This window comes from Rutidosis leptorrhynchoides, chromosome 2 (genome assembly GCF_046630445.1).
Source record: "Rutidosis leptorrhynchoides isolate AG116_Rl617_1_P2 chromosome 2, CSIRO_AGI_Rlap_v1, whole genome shotgun sequence".
In the NCBI taxonomy this organism is placed as follows: domain Eukaryota; kingdom Viridiplantae; phylum Streptophyta; class Magnoliopsida; order Asterales; family Asteraceae; genus Rutidosis; species Rutidosis leptorrhynchoides.
This window is the reverse complement of record NC_092334.1, coordinates 37,780,544-37,798,986: the sequence shown is the minus strand read 5'-3', so window position 1 is coordinate 37,798,986 and position 18,443 is coordinate 37,780,544. Positions and strand designations below refer to the sequence as shown.

The 18,443-nt window shown below is 37.3% G+C and overlaps 1 protein-coding gene across 1 annotated transcript; it reads left to right on the top strand.

Annotated features, from left to right (window-relative positions):
* Positions 1-14,414: 14,414 nt before the first annotated feature.
* On the top strand, positions 14,415-16,983 carry LOC139894226 (probable receptor-like protein kinase At5g38990; the record flags this gene model as incomplete). The annotated part of the gene is made up of 2 exons (XM_071877436.1): positions 14,415-15,747; positions 15,845-16,983. A coding segment is annotated over one exon (588 nt), but the record flags the coding sequence as incomplete, so codon positions are not given.
* Positions 16,984-18,443: the final 1,460 nt, after the last annotated feature.

Sequence of the window (18,443 nt, the reverse complement as noted above, 5' to 3'; positions counted from 1 at the left end):
ATTTCTATTCTACAACCTATTCAACCTCACACCTCTCCAACTTTCTTCACCAACCTCCTTAAACCAAAATACTAAACCACCAAGCTTAAAACATTAAACTGTATATCACATACTAACATTTCTTCCACTTCCTTCTTCAACATGTAGCTCTCTTTTCTTTTCTTCTTCTTCTTCTTTTCCATCGTGTAGAAATACACTGTAAGACCCAAATATTTATTGCACATAATGTATTTATGGTGTACGATGTGTGTATGAAGTGTACGAAGCATGTACGTGTTGATTGCTCGAACGTCGAAGAAAAACTGGACGTTGTTTGGAGTAACAAGAAGTGTACGTACCTTTTCGACCCCAAATAAAGTTTGAGTTGATGTTTCAAAACCTTACCATTGGAAAGGAAATCTTATTACGTTTCCAACGATATTTGATTCATCGAAAACGGAGCTACGGTCGAAAAGTTATGGCCAAAACGAGTTTCTGAAATCTGACCTGCATAATGGAGCGGCGCTCCACCATTTGGCGCGGCGCGCCGAATGGGTCTGATGCAATTTTTCAGCCTTTTTTAAAGGGTAAATGAAGGGTACTTTGGTCTTTTCACTTGGGGCCGGTTTGGGGTCATCAAAACTGATCCAAAACCTTATCCTAACTCATTTCCTCCTCTTTTCTTCACTCTCACACATATCAAACCCTAGAGAGAGAGTGAGTGGTTCTAGAGAGGGAATTGGAGGTTTGGGCAAGAAGAAGAGTGATTCGGGCCGGGTCTCAAGAGTTAAAATTGTTCTCCTCGTTCACGGCTACGTTGTAGTAGTGTTGGTATGTTCTAACTCCGAATCTAATTGTTAAAATTCTTGTTCATATTTAGGGATTGAACTAGTTTGGGTTATAAACCCTATTTCTCATGAATTTGGGGGTTTTACTTTATGTATTGTGTATGTAAACCCGATTATTGTGGGTTTAGGGTTTGAGGATGAATTTGGTCATGGTTTGGGTGTTTAATCACTAGTTGGTAAGTGTGTTAGTGTGTAGAAGTTTATAAGAACATGTTTGTATGACAAATGGGTGTTAACCTTGATTTGGTGTCAAACTAAGTTATGAGGTCAAGAATTGATGAACCGAGTATTTAAAAGCTTGATTAAAGTGTTAATTAGTATTTTGGAAAGTAAATCACTAGCCGTTAGTGATTAAAGATGTTTTTGGGACTTATGTCAAAATGGGTTAACTTTGATGGGTCAAAGTTGGTAATGACACTAGTTTTGGTCAAATGAAATGAGATTTGCAAGTGTTAATTGTGTCGTTAAGCACTAAACACTTATTGAATGTTGAAAGAATTGTAAATGGGTTAAGTTGACCAAGTTTGTAAGTTTAAGCGTTGAAATGGGTCAAAATAGTAATGTTGACCTAGTTTGGGTGAAATGGGTATGAATTACCCTAAGTTGTGTTGATCTAAGTTAGTAGACTTTAAATCACTAGCTTTGGTGATTTGACATGTGTCTTGGCCAATTTAGGACGGTTTTTGTGTAGTCGAGTTATTTAATACAAATTGGGTCATCAAATGCTCAAGTGTAAGTAATGTGGCTAGTTCCACTAGTTCGTGTATTGAAAGTGTACTTAATGTATTAGGTACATTGCTTTGAAGTTCGGAAGTGCATAATCATCATCCTTGTGTCAAGGTGAGTGGAATAATTATGCGTATGTGTATATAATGTATTTATTTGTGTTGCATGAATGTGGTATTGTCGCGGTGTTTAAGACACCACATTCTAGGTAACGAGTAGTATTGTCGCGGTGCTTAAGACACTACTCATGGTATGATTGACGAGTAGTATTGTCGCGGTGTTTAAGACACTACTCATTGTATGATTGACGTGTGGTATTGTCGCGGTGTTTAAGACACCACAGTGTCATGGGAGTGGAATTGTCGCGGTGTTTAAGACACCACTCATTGTTTTGAATGAAGTGTGGATTCGTCGCGGTGTTTAAGACGCCACATTGTCGTAAGGGTGAGTTAGTCGCGGTGTTCAAGACATCACCCGGGGGACTAGTGATTACGCGGTGTGTAAGTAACACTAGTGGATGTTATGAACTCCAACGGTCTTGTAAGTACCGTTTCCCTTGTTCGAATTGGTTAACCAAGGTTATGTGAATTATGTATTGAAGTATTTAATTATGAATCGTATGCTATTGTATTATTAGCTACTTGTGGAATGTGGATATTGGTATATGCATATTATTGTTGCATGATTGTCGAATTATTGATCCCGCGTATGAGGTTGTGTAAGTGATGCAAGTAAGTAGATTATATATGTGTATGTATAATTATTGCATTCACTAAGCGTTAAGCTTACCCCTCTCGTTGTTTACCTTTTTACAGGAATTGTTGTGAAGCTAGCTAGTTGATAGACTAGTTGCGTAGGAGCGCTTGGGCTCGATGGGGGGTAGCTTTCGGATATGCGGACGCGGATTGGGGATTTGGTAGTCCCCGCGATTATGCTCTTGGTATCGGGTTGGGTTTTAGAGTCCTAACTCGTCTAAATGTAAATTGGGATAGAAACTTGTATTTTGTACGAAAGTCGTAAAACGGCCAATGTGGGCCCCATTTTGTAAAAACTCGTTTAATGATTGGTTCGTGTTAGTTTTATACATATGAATGTGTGGTGAAAAGCGTTTGGTCTAAATATGTCGGGAAGAGGTCTATCTTTTTCGCATTTAAAACATTTTCGGACAGACTGTTTTGGCGCGCCGCGCGGCCATTATGGCGCGCCGCGCCACTTGCTAAATAAATAATAAATTTTTTTTTTTTGTCGTATTTTTGGTATAACGAAGTCGGGTTGTTACAAGTGGTATCAGAGCATAGTCTAAGGGAATTAGGTGACCTTGGAATAGGTGCCTAGTCTTAGACATTTGACGGATGTGCGTTATTTGCGGGACTTGTAGGAATACGGGTCGGTTTGAGATTTGTTAGTGCCTTAGAGTAGGTGACTAACTAGGACTTGTGATTATCCAAAGCGTGATTATGTGGGGCCTTATTTCGTGTGTAAATTAGTGCCTTAGATAACTAGTGCCTAATGTAAGTAGGCGAACTTGAATGTTGTTAGTGATAGTCACCTAGGTTGTAGGTTGACTTGTGTTGCGGTGTACTTGTGTATATTAATTATTATATTGTATATATGTGTATATATATATACAGGGATCTAGTTGTGCGGTGTCCTAGGGACGAATCTATTGGAGAGATTCGAATAATTGGCGGTTTTGAGTGATCAAGTTCGCGGTAAGGACGTTGGTCATTCGGGTACTAGGAGTTATCGCGTGTTATTTTGTGTGAATGTTGCGTCAGTCCGGGTAAGGTACTTTGCGTGGACATGTGAAAATGGTAAGGTACGCATTTGTAATAATGACCGATCACCATTATTACGAAAGTGTATCTTGACATCAAGCATGACATGACGAGTACCGAACGGAGAAAACGTGGCATGGTTGGGGTAGATTCGGGATAAATGAGGAATCTTTATTGGTTCCTAGTTGATAGTGTCTCGGGTGATGTGCTTGTAGTCACATCGGGTTCGTTGCGAGTCGAGAAGTGTTACGGTGGATTCGGTTAGTTAAGTGAGTGAGCCAACTCACGAGTTTGGTGCGTGCTTAGTCACCCTAAGTAGTGGGTGCACTGTTGAGATTGTTATTGGTTTTAGTTACCCATCGTAACTAGGATGACCGATTTACGTGTGCGTGTGTGCGACGAGGACTTAAATTCCGTAATGGAATACGACAAGTCTAATGATTGTAGTTTGAGTTACACTCGGTAGAGTGTGTGGTTAGAGAATCGCGTTAGGATTCTTGTTGTATGTCGCCTTGGAATTGGCGAATCGATGAATCTTTAGGTCATTAAACTCATGGGAGTGGGACCCGTGTGACGGTGATCATGTAGTGCGTTAGCGTGTTATAGATTATAGGGTAACATTCCTAACGGAATATTCCTTGTTGTAGTGGTTGCGCCGATGTGTGAAAGGGAGTAAGACTTGGTGTTCCCGAGCATCTCTTTAGTGTTAGATGAAAGGTTTCGTTAGGCTATATCGTTTGGCCTTGTGGAAATTGCGGGTAGCATGTGATCGGTAGAAACTTTCTATAAGACAATAAACCGTAAGGTTTTTTCGGGTAGGTATGACTTCGGGTCATTGTTGTGGTGAAATGGGTGACGTCGGGTGTATGAAACCCAAAGATCGAGTTTCTAATTTCGGTAGATTGTGGTGGGAGTCTGCATGACACTGCGTCAGGTGCCTCTTTATACCTGCTAGTGTAATGTCAAACTCCGTTAGTGGTGTGATCACTTGGTGCTTAGGGTGACCGTGAGATGCCCTTGGAAGCAGTGGAGATTACAATAGTGATCGACGTGTGATTGTAATTCGACGGTTATGAAAGTCGAAGTTTAAGAGCATTTTGGTAAATACTTCTTGGGAAGTGACGGATGAGCGAAATCTTGTTGCTCTTAAGTGTTAGACAAGTGGAGACGACCGGTGAGCTGGTGACGGACTTAAGGGTCAGTTAAACCGAAGGATTAGGATGAAGTGTTGATATTGCGGTCGATGCAATTATTGTGTCAGATTGGTCACTCTTCTCCATGAGAGTGAACAATTGTCGGTAAAGGTTCGTTGAGTGAATGGTCTGGTGATCTCGACTGAGATGCACGACTGATTTATCGTAGTGACGTATGCTTAGGCATAGAGACGTATGTGGGACTTGGTGGAGTTCGCTTTGCGAACGATTAAGGCAGTCGATTGTGATTTGGGGTATGAAGGCGCGAAGTCGTCGCGTGTACGACATCTCTGGTAATTTTTGTATGACGGCTCTGAGAGCCTAGAGTGAATTTGCAGTGATTCAGTGTTTATGATTAGTGAAGGGAATGATCATGTGTGTTGTGGAATGGCAGTTCCGCGGGATGTTATCATCTTTGCGGTAAGAATGCGGAGCTAAATCCTAAGTGGGGGAGTTTTTACTACCGCCCAAGGAATCTCCGGTGGTGTTAGGTCAAGTGAAGCGTAAGTCTTCTTGTATGAGGTGGTCGTGCAGTACCAAGTGCGGTATGAGACCAAGTGTGAAGCTTGAGATGATGGACGTGGGAGAATGTAACTGTCGTTGCAGGTGCTCTCGTGATATAAACTTGGGTTGGTGCGAAACTTGGATAGTATTGTTGAGTGAGTACGAGTTATGCATGGTGGTGGGTACTGTATTTTCCCTGTCGGGAAACGTGATTGTGGATATTGTCAGTAGATTATTCCACTTTATGGATGATTGTGAGGTGGGGAGTGCCGGTTCCGATTGTCTCACATAGAGACGCGCGGTTGTTGTTTGTTTGCGAGGGTGTTTTCCCTAGTAATGCGACCCGTTAGTTGTATTATAATGTCAAGACCATCCTTAACGGGCGGTTTAGGTAGAAGGGTTCACCCGGCGTTGGTGAATATTTTTGAAGGTCGCGTGACGAATTGCGAATTGTTGGGGTAATAATTCACCGTTGACAGGATTCTAGTACGCAAATAGTTTCCATGCTAGTACTAGGGGCCGTTTTGTGTGGTCGTGTTGAAGGTTTAGGGGAGAAACTCTGTGTCGAGTGTTGATGTTTCGTCTAACTCATGGTGTATTATCGTCGTCCTGGATTAATCCAGTGGCGGATGGTCGTGTGCGGATTAATTTATGGGAAAGTTGTGCCCCTAGTGTGATTAGTGGGCGATACCGAGATTTCTTCGTTGAAGGAATGTAGCTTGTTGCGAGTTGTAGCCGAGAGAACTCGAAGGAATGTATGGTGTTTTCAATATTTCCTAAGTGGGTAGTTTGAAAATTGGGCGCGTGGGATATCGCTTGTTGCGGTAATGCACGCTAGTGATTAATAGCGTGTGGTGAAACTTCGGATTAATGGAAATCGTTATTGGAATTATTGCGGACATCGAGTTGGATACATGTCAAAAGACCGTAGAGTGTAGGTCCGGATTGGTTAAGTGGCGAAGATCACGAGGACGTGATCGAGTTTAAGTGGGGGAGAGTTGTAAGACCCAAATATTTATTGCACATAATGTATTTATGGTGTACGATGTGTGTATGAAGTGTACGAAGCATGTACGTGTTGATTGCTCGAACGTCGAAGAAAAACTGGACGTTGTTTGGAGTAACAAGAAGTGTACGTACCTTTTCGACCCCAAATAAAGTTTGAGTTGATGTTTCAAAACCTTACCATTGGAAAGGAAATCTTATTACGTTTCCAACGATATTTGATTCATCGAAAACGGAGCTACGGTCGAAAAGTTATGGCCAAAACGAGTTTCTGAAATCTGACCTGCATAATGGAGCGGCGCTCCACCATTTGGCGCGGCGCGCCGAATGGGTCTGATGCAATTTTTCAGCCTTTTTTAAAGGGTAAATGAAGGGTACTTTGGTCTTTTCACTTGGGGCCGGTTTGGGGTCATCAAAACTGATCCAAAACCTTATCCTAACTCATTTCCTCCTCTTTTCTTCACTCTCACACATATCAAACCCTAGAGAGAGAGTGAGTGGTTCTAGAGAGGGAATTGGAGGTTTGGGCAAGAAGAAGAGTGATTCGGGCCGGGTCTCAAGAGTTAAAATTGTTCTCCTCGTTCACGGCTACGTTGTAGTAGTGTTGGTATGTTCTAACTCCGAATCTAATTGTTAAAATTCTTGTTCATATTTAGGGATTGAACTAGTTTGGGTTATAAACCCTATTTCTCATGAATTTGGGGGTTTTACTTTATGTATTGTGTATGTAAACCCGATTATTGTGGGTTTAGGGTTTGAGGATGAATTTGGTCATGGTTTGGGTGTTTAATCACTAGTTGGTAAGTGTGTTAGTGTGTAGAAGTTTATAAGAACATGTTTGTATGACAAATGGGTGTTAACCTTGATTTGGTGTCAAACTAAGTTATGAGGTCAAGAATTGATGAACCGAGTATTTAAAAGCTTGATTAAAGTGTTAATTAGTATTTTGGAAAGTAAATCACTAGCCGTTAGTGATTAAAGATGTTTTTGGGACTTATGTCAAAATGGGTTAACTTTGATGGGTCAAAGTTGGTAATGACACTAGTTTTGGTCAAATGAAATGAGATTTGCAAGTGTTAATTGTGTCGTTAAGCACTAAACACTTATTGAATGTTGAAAGAATTGTAAATGGGTTAAGTTGACCAAGTTTGTAAGTTTAAGCGTTGAAATGGGTCAAAATAGTAATGTTGACCTAGTTTGGGTGAAATGGGTATGAATTACCCTAAGTTGTGTTGATCTAAGTTAGTAGACTTTAAATCACTAGCTTTGGTGATTTGACATGTGTCTTGGCCAAGTTAGGACGGTTTTTGTGTAGTCGAGTTATTTAATACAAATTGGGTCATCAAATGCTCAAGTGTAAGTAATGTGGCTAGTTCCACTAGTTCGTGTATTGAAAGTGTACTTAATGTATTAGGTACATTGCTTTGAAGTTCGGAAGTGCATAATCATCATCCTTGTGTCAAGGTGAGTGGAATAATTATGCGTATGTGTATATAATGTATTTATTTGTGTTGCATGAATGTGGTATTGTCGCGGTGTTTAAGACACCACATTCTAGGTAACGAGTAGTATTGTCGCGGTGCTTAAGACACTACTCATGGTATGATTGACGAGTAGTATTGTCGCGGTGTTTAAGACACTACTCATTGTATGATTGACGTGTGGTATTGTCGCGGTGTTTAAGACACCACAGTGTCATGGGAGTGGAATTGTCGCGGTGTTTAAGACACCACTCATTGTTTTGAATGAAGTGTGGATTCGTCGCGGTGTTTAAGACGCCACATTGTCGTAAGGGTGAGTTAGTCGCGGTGTTCAAGACATCACCCGGGGGACTAGTGATTACGCGGTGTGTAAGTAACACTAGTGGATGTTATGAACTCCAACGGTCTTGTAAGTACCGTTTCCCTTGTTCGAATTGGTTAACCAAGGTTATGTGAATTATGTATTGAAGTATTTAATTATGAATCGTATGCTATTGTATTATTAGCTACTTGTGGAATGTGGATATTGGTATATGCATATTATTGTTGCATGATTGTCGAATTATTGATCCCGCGTATGAGGTTGTGTAAGTGATGCAAGTAAGTAGATTATATATGTGTATGTATAATTATTGCATTCACTAAGCGTTAAGCTTACCCCTCTCGTTGTTTACCTTTTTACAGGAATTGTTGTGAAGCTAGCTAGTTGATAGACTAGTTGCGTAGGAGCGCTTGGGCTCGATGGGGGGTAGCTTTCGGATATGCGGACGCGGATTGGGGATTTGGTAGTCCCCGCGATTATGCTCTTGGTATCGGGTTGGGTTTTAGAGTCCTAACTCGTCTAAATGTAAATTGGGATAGAAACTTGTATTTTGTACGAAAGTCGTAAAACGGCCAATGTGGGCCCCATTTTGTAAAAACTCGTTTAATGATTGGTTCGTGTTAGTTTTATACATATGAATGTGTGGTGAAAAGCGTTTGGTCTAAATATGTCGGGAAGAGGTCTATCTTTTTCGCATTTAAAACATTTTCGGACAGACTGTTTTGGCGCGCCGCGCGACCATTATGGCGCGCCGCGCCACTTGCTGAATAAATAATAAATTTTTTTTTTGTCGTATTTTTGGTATAACGAAGTCGGGTTGTTACATACACACCAAAACCAATGAACAAAAATCTACCATGACAGAACTGAGAGTACAGAGTAGCGACGGTGCAACATCGAGGTTAGGTACAGCAGTAGCAATAGCGGCGGATGGTGGTTCATCGACGGAGCTATGATTCCGGTAATTTTTGACACTTAGGATCGGAAAACGATTTGGGTGCTTTTTATATTATGAAAACTATATATTAGAATTTTATCTAATGATTTGGGTGTTCTTATATGTTTGTGGTAAGGAAACATATAAACCACCATCAAAAGTGAAACCCAGATTTTGATATTTTATATATTTTTATTGTAATTTGTTCCTTTATGCTTTCAGTTTGTGTTAGATCTTAGATTTATAAATATTGATGTAGCCAAAAGTTCAAACAAGAACCATAAAAAAAGCGAGAACTGCGAGAACTTTTAATTTATAAAGATTTTCACATGTAACTAGATTGAATCACACATAAACCTTGATGAAGAGGATGAATAAACATAAAATAGTTGAAAAACCCTTATATTTGACCTATATAATTAAATATATAGTTTCTCGTTCACATGTGCATATGAACAGTTTCATATAATTAACAATTTAACATGTAATTTGAGCTAATGAACATATGTTTGGTAATGATATGTGCATTAATTAACATTTCATATAATTTGTTGCATTTAAACGCATAAAAACTATTAAATTAAATAGTTCTTGCAGTTCTCACCTTTTTAGTGGTTCTGGCTTGAACCTGTCCCTATTGATGTATATTAGTTTTAAATTGAATTGATTTTATTTTGGGATTTTGTGTTTGACTATTATGTTTTCTTGAAGATGAAAAATAATACGGAGTACGTAGTAAGAAAAAAGCTAAAGGACAAATGAATGGTAAAATACATAAAATGTGCAGATTTAGTTTTATTGTATATTTTATATTTTTTTTAAAGATATGCATATTTAATGAATGAATGGTTAGAGACATAAATGAATGAACGAATTTTACACATGTACATGTATAATGTATTACTTTGACCCATCGTAACATTTTTATTTATTATTAATGTATATTAAAAACGTCGAAATTTATAAGCTTTATATTATTACTTCTATATAGTTGAAACAACCTGAATGAAAAACGCTGAAGAATATATTAATAAATCTATCAGGCCTGCAAAGAAGGCCTAGGGTTTTGACCGTTTTTAATTTGTTTCTTTTGCTTCTATTGTTTTTTTTTTTGTATAAAATCTATCAAACGTGTTCTCGACGCAACTTTCGTTTCTATTGTTTTCTCTTTTTTCTATAAAATCTATCAAACGTGTTCCCGGCGCAATGCGGGGCACCATAACTAGTATAAGACTATTGGATAGTCTTGGAATAGTCTTGCCAAATAATTGAGGGGTTTTGGGTGTGCACATGAATGTGCAAATTATAATGTCAAAGATTGAATAGTGTGGGTTCAGGTGTACGTTTGTTTTCTTATGCAGTTATATATATATATATATATATATATATATATATATATATATATATATATATATATAGGGTGAGAATAAATGGAGAACCAAGGGTGGGAGAAAACTCATAGCACCAAAGCGTATAGAAGTTGATTTAGTCATGCAGGGGTCCATCTCCGTTTCCTGGAAGAAGACTTGTAATTTTATAAGTTGACTAGATGTCTTTACTATCAAATTATCATTCCTCAATGAGTCTAATCCATTTCACCTTCAGCTTCTAATTTATCAGTAGTCATGATCTTTTCTACTTGTGATAGAGGGGAGTATGAACTTTCTTCCAGTCCTCCTCCTCAGTTCAAGGGTCACAACCATGTCATCATTTTGAATTTGATGAGATTCAGATAGAAACAGAAAACTTCAATGAATTTTTAGTAATACGTCATGGAGGTTTTGGAAAAGTTTACAGAGGTAAGGTTATCATTGGATCATGTTGACATTTGACAATGATAATTGTAATATATTAATGGCATGTGGTTTATTATGTATTATATTGTATTTAGTTAGTTTTACCATGGTAAAAGGTTATTTACCATGTCTTGTAACTTTGGGAGGTTGCACTATATAAGCAACCTTCCCACCACTTTTCTATCTAGTTATTCAAGTCATTATTATTGTTATTTGCAAGTATCACTGAAACTCTCTACCTTATCTTGTTCATAACAAACTAAACCGACAAACACTTAACAAACCGTCGGCTTAGCTTGATTTGGGACTAACAATTGGTATCAGAGCGGATCTAGAAATCACGTTTAGAAGATCCGTTGCTAGAAGCTCTCATCGTGTTTCTTGAAGTGTTTGTGCTCTCTCTCGGTTTAGGTACACTTGATTACTCTTTTGTTGTTCTTGTTGGTTTTTGTTGCATATTGTAACATATTTGTCTTTAAAACCTCTTGAACACAATCTTAAACATATATACATATCACTGTTATATCTAACATATGTTCTAAAAGATTGTTTCACAAACCTGAACTTGTTTCTTTTTGTCACTGTTAAACTTTGTTAAGATAAAGGACATATTCATGTGTTAATTCAACTTGTTATCATAAACTAAGTTGTTTAAATTGCTTAAACCTTTCGGAATGTTTTAACATTTGTGACCAAAATAACCTTAGAACACCTAGAAATTAAGTATTTGGACTTAAAAAGTGTGTTTTTCATCAAAACAGCCTGCCCGAAAACATTGATAGTGTGCTCGAAACCTGCTACCGTGTCACTTTAGTGCTCAAAAAGGTTTTTTTCAATACTTGGTGGATCAAGGAGTGATTACACCTAGTGAAGGCATTCGTATTAGTAGTAACTCGTCGAATGTTATTACTTGTAATTTTTCTTTTTGAAGCGGCAAAGGGGTTCATATTGATAAGACCGAGGGAATAACCTCACGCCCGGACAAAAGGAATGGTAAGGATCCCTTGTAGTTGGCTTATTTTTTTATTTTTATTTTTTTATTTTGTTGTGTAATTAGATTGTTGTGGTTCTCATTTGAGTTTTGTTTAGGGTTTACTTCGTTTTGTTTAGTTTGATTGTAGTTGGTTATAGTTTGTTAGTTTGGTCGTAGTTTAGTGTTTATTAGCCGAACTCGTTTTAGCTCTGATTAAGTTAGTTGAGTTTTAGGTCTTTTCAAGCCATAACGTTCATCGGTTTGTGTATCAGTTTATAGAATTTTCATTTATTGATTAAGATATTCTAATCTATAGTTTCTATTAAAATTCTAGAATGACGATTTCATTATTAGGTTAATTCATTAGTTAAGAAAAAATCAAAAAGAAAAAGAAAAAAATCTAAGCTCTCAATGTGATGTCATTAATCTAATTAGTGACTAATTAAATTAAATCTACTTATTATTTATTTAATTCACTCTCATAAATTATTAATTATTATTATATTATTATTCAAATTCAAATATGAATTCTCTTTACGAGATTAATTACGTTATATGTTTGCGAAATACACGTCTCAATAAAAAGTTCTAATCTAGACTTTTATGACAAGGAAAATTGTAATTGTGATGAAAATTAGAAGATGATGGTGAGAGAATAAATGTAGTTCATTTATTCCGACCAAGTTAAGTACATCAATGTGTTTGTAAAACTAACGAGAAGTGTCTTAGTCAGAATTCGTCGGGTTCATTAAATTAAATGACTTTAGCGTTTAAATTCACTTAATACCTAAAATATATCGGTTTTAATATAAATAAATGGCTATGGTTATTTTTAGCCCAAATTTGTTTTTAAAAATAAATAAATAAATAAATAAATAAATAAATATGAATCTTTCTAACATGTTATAAAAATCAAAACCCTAGATGTTCAAGTGTTCCGTAGAGATTTACTCCCCAAGCATGAGTAAACATTTTCAAGCATTAAGGTTCAGAAATAGAACTCTACTTGACCAAAAATCAACAATTGACCATATCGTTTTGGATGGATTACAATACAATAATTGTATTGTAAAATTAATGATTACTCCAGAATTTATCGATCACCACCGTCACCGCCACGTCTCATTCACCGCCACCACCACCGCTACGCCGCATTCACCACCAACGCCACCGCCATGTCGCATTCACCGCCATCGCCACCGTCGGATTCGCTATCACCGCTCGTCGAACGCATGAATTCACAGGTTAGTTTAGATGTTAAATTGGATGTTTGGTGCTCATGAAGTTTCGTACATGAATTAATTTTGCAGCTTCGATTTCACAAGGTGCATCTAGGGTTTTTTAAGTAATTTGTTAGTAAGTTTTTAGTGGGATCAAAATTAGGGTTAGGTTTAATGGTCCCTGTGTGATTGTTAAAACCTTTTTAGTAATTTGTAAGTTCGAACGATGATCCCTGTGTAAATGATGGTGAAATTAGGTTAGATTTAATTAAAGAAGAGAAGAATTAGGGAAAGAAACTTAATCAACAGGGCTACAGTACACTATAGGGAAAGAGGAAATGACATAGTGGTAGTACAATGGTTATGTGAGGGAATTTAATGGAAAATGATAACACCCGTTAGTGATATGGACTTTCAACGTAACTAAGGTAAAGAAAATGACTACAACAACAACGAAACAACAACAAAACCCAATCTCGCATATGCGAGGTATGGGGGAGGTGAGATGTAGACAATCCTTCCCCTATCCTAGAAAAAAGACAAGTCATTTCTCCACCCGAAGTGAAACTCTCCCAAGAGTAGAGAAAGTCATCCCTCTCAATGTTCTGTGGATAGAGAGATTGCTTCCAAAAGGACCTCCGGCCTATAAGTAGGAAAAATTCTAAAAAATAGAAAAAATAAAAAATAAAAATAAAAAAATGAGACGTCATGAAAATGGTAGAATCAAATTTCCATGGGTTTTAAATCCTGTCTGGAATTCAATTTAGGCTCTAAGCGACAGTCAAGTCGCCAATAAATCGACGCTTACTGTTGACTCGATTAATAGAGCCAATGTAAAGAAAATGACTATGCGAGCTAAAAAGTACTTTTTGGGCTGGGTTAGTTATACAAGATAAATTATAGGGACTCTGTGCAATTTTGTCTACAATTAATAACAAGTAAGACCATTTGTAGTGGTAACTCGTGTTGTGAGTTCGTGTTGTGCACTTTTTGCACTTTTTTGTTGACTAGGACGTGTTGTGTTGTTGAGTGGAGTAGTGGTGGTGTTGTGAGTTGGTGTTGTGAGTTGGTGTTGTGTTAGTGGAATGCTGATGTGGCATTTAATTTTGTATTTTTTTGTTTTATTTATTTGTTTTATTTTATTTTTATTATTAATATGATTATATTTATATTTTAATAATCCAAAACGTATGTTGAATGAATCGTTGAAGCCACCGGAACGCGTCCAAAACGCGGTGGTCCAACGCCGCGATACGGCCACCTTCCGGCGTTTTGGGCTTGCCACCTAGATGCCAACAGCGTTGAGGAGCTTGCGATACAAATGGTCTAAATATTACTAGCGTTTGTAACTTTTCTAACTTTAATTTTTTATAAAATATGTATTTTCCAACATATATTTAACATATATTTATCTGTTTTGATTATTTCAATAGAAGTTGATTATGTCATGCAGGGTCCATCTCTGATTCCTGGAAGAAGACTTGTCATCATTTTGTAAGTTGACTATTTGCGTTTACTATCAAATTATAATCATTCATCACCGGCTCTCATCCATTTCAACTTCAGATTCTAATTCATCAGTAGTTATGTTTGTTTCTACAAGTAATGGAGAGGAACATGAACCCTCTTCTTCCTCCTCAGTTCACGGGTAACAACCATGCCGTCATTTTGAATTTCATGAGATTCAAACCGCAACAGAAAACTTCAATGGCTCATTAGTAATTGGCCACGGAGGTTTTGGAAAAGTTTACAAAGGTAAAGTTATCAATGGATCAAGTCTTGTTGAAGCTGCCATCAAACGGTTGGATTCTATGTCTGATCAAGGAGCAGCTGAGTTTTGGGCAGAAATTGAAACTCTTTCTATGTTACGACACTATAATCTTGTAACTTTGTTTGGTTATTGTAATCATGAAAAAGAAATGATTCTTGTTTATGAATACATGCCTAATGGAACACTTGAAGATCATTTACATAAACTTGGTTCCCCTCTTTCTTGGATCCAACGACTCAAGATTTGCATAGGTGCAGGTCGTGGGTTACACTATCTTCACACGGGAACAGGAATTGAGTTTGGAGTCATACATCGTGATGTCAAGAGCTCCAATATTTTGTTACGTGAAAGTTGGGCAGCCAAAATTGCAGACTTTGGGTTGTCAAAAATAGGCCCTACAAATCAGCCATCAACTTATGTCAAGACAGTTGTTAAAGGGACATTTGGGTATCTAGATCCTGATTATTAGACTTGTTGTATCCGTCATGTTGGGACGGCGTGGGGATGACGTGGCAAGGGGAAACACCACCCCTTTTGAAGTATCAATGCGTGGCTCATGGTAAAAATGGGCTTGGACGTGGCCCTGCAACGCAACAACCCATACCATGGTTCAATCTAAATTAATTTTTTATTAATTTAAAATATTATTTTATACCCCTTTTTAATACTTTACCCAATTATATTTTAACACATCATCATAATACTTCCAACCAACACCAAAAACCCACACAACCACTACTCCACAAAAACAACTCACACGTCCTAGTCATCAAAAAGCAACCCACGCCCCCAACCACTACAAGTGGTTTTACTCAACTGGAAACCTAACAAGAAAGTCGGACGTTTATGCTTTTGGGGTGGTATCGTTAGAAGTTTTGTGTCGGAAGCGTGCAGTGGATAGTAGTCTTGATGAAGAGCAATGGAATTTAGCAAGATGGGTCAGGAACGTATCAAAGAAGGGAATATAAAGAAGATAATAGATTCAGAAATAAGGGTTCAATATCACCAAAATGTTTGAAGGAGTTTGTTCGGGTTGCAGAGAGATGTTTGCATAGCGAATCTAAGAAACGACCTACCATGGCTGAGGCTTTGGTGAGTCTTGAATCTGCACGTCTTACAACAGAAATTCAATGATTCGTTGGAACGTGCAGGCAAAACTATGTTTGGTAGAATTGTGAATATGTTTCCATTCTCGTACAATGCAGAAAATTTAGGTAAATTTTAAGATCCTTGTTCATATATGTGCACATCTTTGGCCTATAGCATATGTTATGTTACCTTTTTTTTATATAATCGTTAATACTGAAACAGGATGGCACCCGCAGGCGACGGGCATGGATCCTTTAAACCCGACACCCGCCCACCATGATTTTTCATTACCCATCAGGGCCTGTCTACCCGTCAACGGGTAATGTTTTATGCTCTTACCCGTGATCCATGGATACCCGAGATCCGCGGACAAACCTGCGGGTATTAAAACTGTACTTATTAGAAAATGTGTGTTATTATAGATCTCCAATCCAAGGTTGGGAATCTCTAATCTCGGATTTAGATTGGTATTGGTTAAAGATCATGTAGGCTCATGACATTATCTGCTTGATGTTGTGCATACCGTTAGGAAGTCTCATTATCAATTCTTCTCATATGAATGGCCATGCATAGCTGTATATGCCTAAATGTAAATTCATGGTTGAATTATGTAACAGTTTGTTATATAATACAAAATACTACACTTGTTTGCATTAAAATAAAACAATATCCATTTGCGGATAGTCATGACCCATGAATAAACCGATGAGTAAATCCGCAAATAATTAAAGATTTATAGTAATATTAAAATATATTAATGTGTTAGTAATAAATATATGTATGCAAGTAAACGGGTATATCCGCTGGTTGTTCAATGGGTATAAAAGGGTTCGCGGTTCGGATATTATTCGCAACGGGTAGATTATACCTGCGAATTTACCCATCTCGTACCCGCGGGTGAACTTTTTTGAACTTATACGCCCATCACGAGCACAGATACCCACGGGTCATGGGTTTTTTTCCGCTCATTGTCATCCCTAGTCAATTTTAGATTGTGGCAACTTGAAGTAAATTAAAGAATGTATTATGGGTATGTTTGGTAAAGAGTGTTTTGGAGCTTTTAGGTGCTTCTAGCTTTTATGGAAAAACTTTTATTTAATAAAAAGCTTCGTTTGGTTAAAAGAGCTTAAAACTTTTAGACTAAGGGAAAACGCTAGAAGCTAGAAGCTCTTACAACTAGCGTTTGAGAAAAAGCTCCTAGCCTTTTTCTCTCTTTTTTTAATAGCTCCAGTTACTCCGTCAAACACCTAAATACTAAATAGCTACCAGCTACCAAACAGCTACTAGCTAGTTTTACCAAACATACCTATATTGTGGTGGCAAAGTAAAAATAGCTATTATATAATCTGTTCGTGTTCATCTATCTCAGATAAAAGTGATTCAAAGTTATCAAGTGATTGCAAGCCCAACAATGGAATTCCAGATAGTACTGTTTTTGCTGGCAATCCATTCATTATGATATTTCAGTTTGCTGATTTAAAAAAGGCAACAAGAAACTTTAGTGCAGATTTGCGCTTAGGTGTGGGAGGTTTTGGAGCCGTTTTCTTGGGTTGGGTTGACCCAAATACGTATGCCCCTTCAAAATGCGATGATGGAGTTGCTGTTGCTGTTAAAAGGCTTAATGTAGGACAGGTTGAATTTGAATTTGAATGGCAGGCAAGTATCACAGTATATAATATGTAACTCAAGTTAATAAACTTTATGGGAAAGACGGTATATAAATAATTTTTTCATCTCACGTTAATTCATAGTATATCTGCTTACTTGTTAGGTGTTTAATCCAATCTCGAATGAAATGATATATTTGTGCATTTGAATTTTAATCTATCTTTTAGACACCAATAATATGATGTTTAAACTATAAGATCTTGTATTGTTTTTGTGACAGCGTTATGCATTTTCACCCAAAATCTAATCTAAAATCTTGATATAATAATTTGGCTCAACTTCTTATAAGCTGTTATAATTCAGTAGGCTTATAACTACCTTTAGTGGTTTGATTCTTGATGTTATAATTCAGTAGGCTTATAACTACCTTTAGTGATTTGATTCTTGATTTAGAATACTAATAATGAAGTGTAAGAACAAAGATGATAATGGAGAGAAAGAAAGAAACACTTTGTAAGTGTGAGAAATGGTGCAAGTTTAATGCTTGCATTCATGGCTATTTATAGCAAAAATATCACAAGTTTAGGTAATACAATAATATTACTTTTGTGTATCAATAATTGACTATCCATTTATATATATATATTTATATATTATAACACTCCCCCTTGGATAGCAATTTTGTTTGTTGAAGATCAACTGTAAGTTACTGCCTCGTTAAAAACCTTGCTAAAGAAAACCCAGTGGGAAAAACTTTAGCTAAGGGAAAAAGAGTGCAGCATGGAGTTGACTCCCCCTCAAGTAGACATCGCTTCGGTTGTTACATCTTTTGAACATGTCTCATGCCAATGTTATGAACGTGTGTTCTGAAAATAGCAGTTGGAAGTGCTTTCGTGAAAAGATCAGCAGAGTTTTTGCTGTATTGAACATATCTCATTTCAATCTCGTTGTCCTTAATGAGATTTTGAGTGTATGAGAAGAATCTAGGAGGTATGTGTTTGGTTCGGTCACTTTTGATATACCCTTCTTTCATCTGTGCTATGCAAGCTGCATTATCTTCATAGATAATTGTTGGACTTTTATCGCGTTCTAGTCCACAAGAATCAGTAATGATTTGTGTCATTGATCTCAACCAAAAACATTCCCGAGTAGCTTCATGTAATGCAATCACTTCGGCATGATTTGATGATGTAGCAACAAGTGTTTGTTTTTG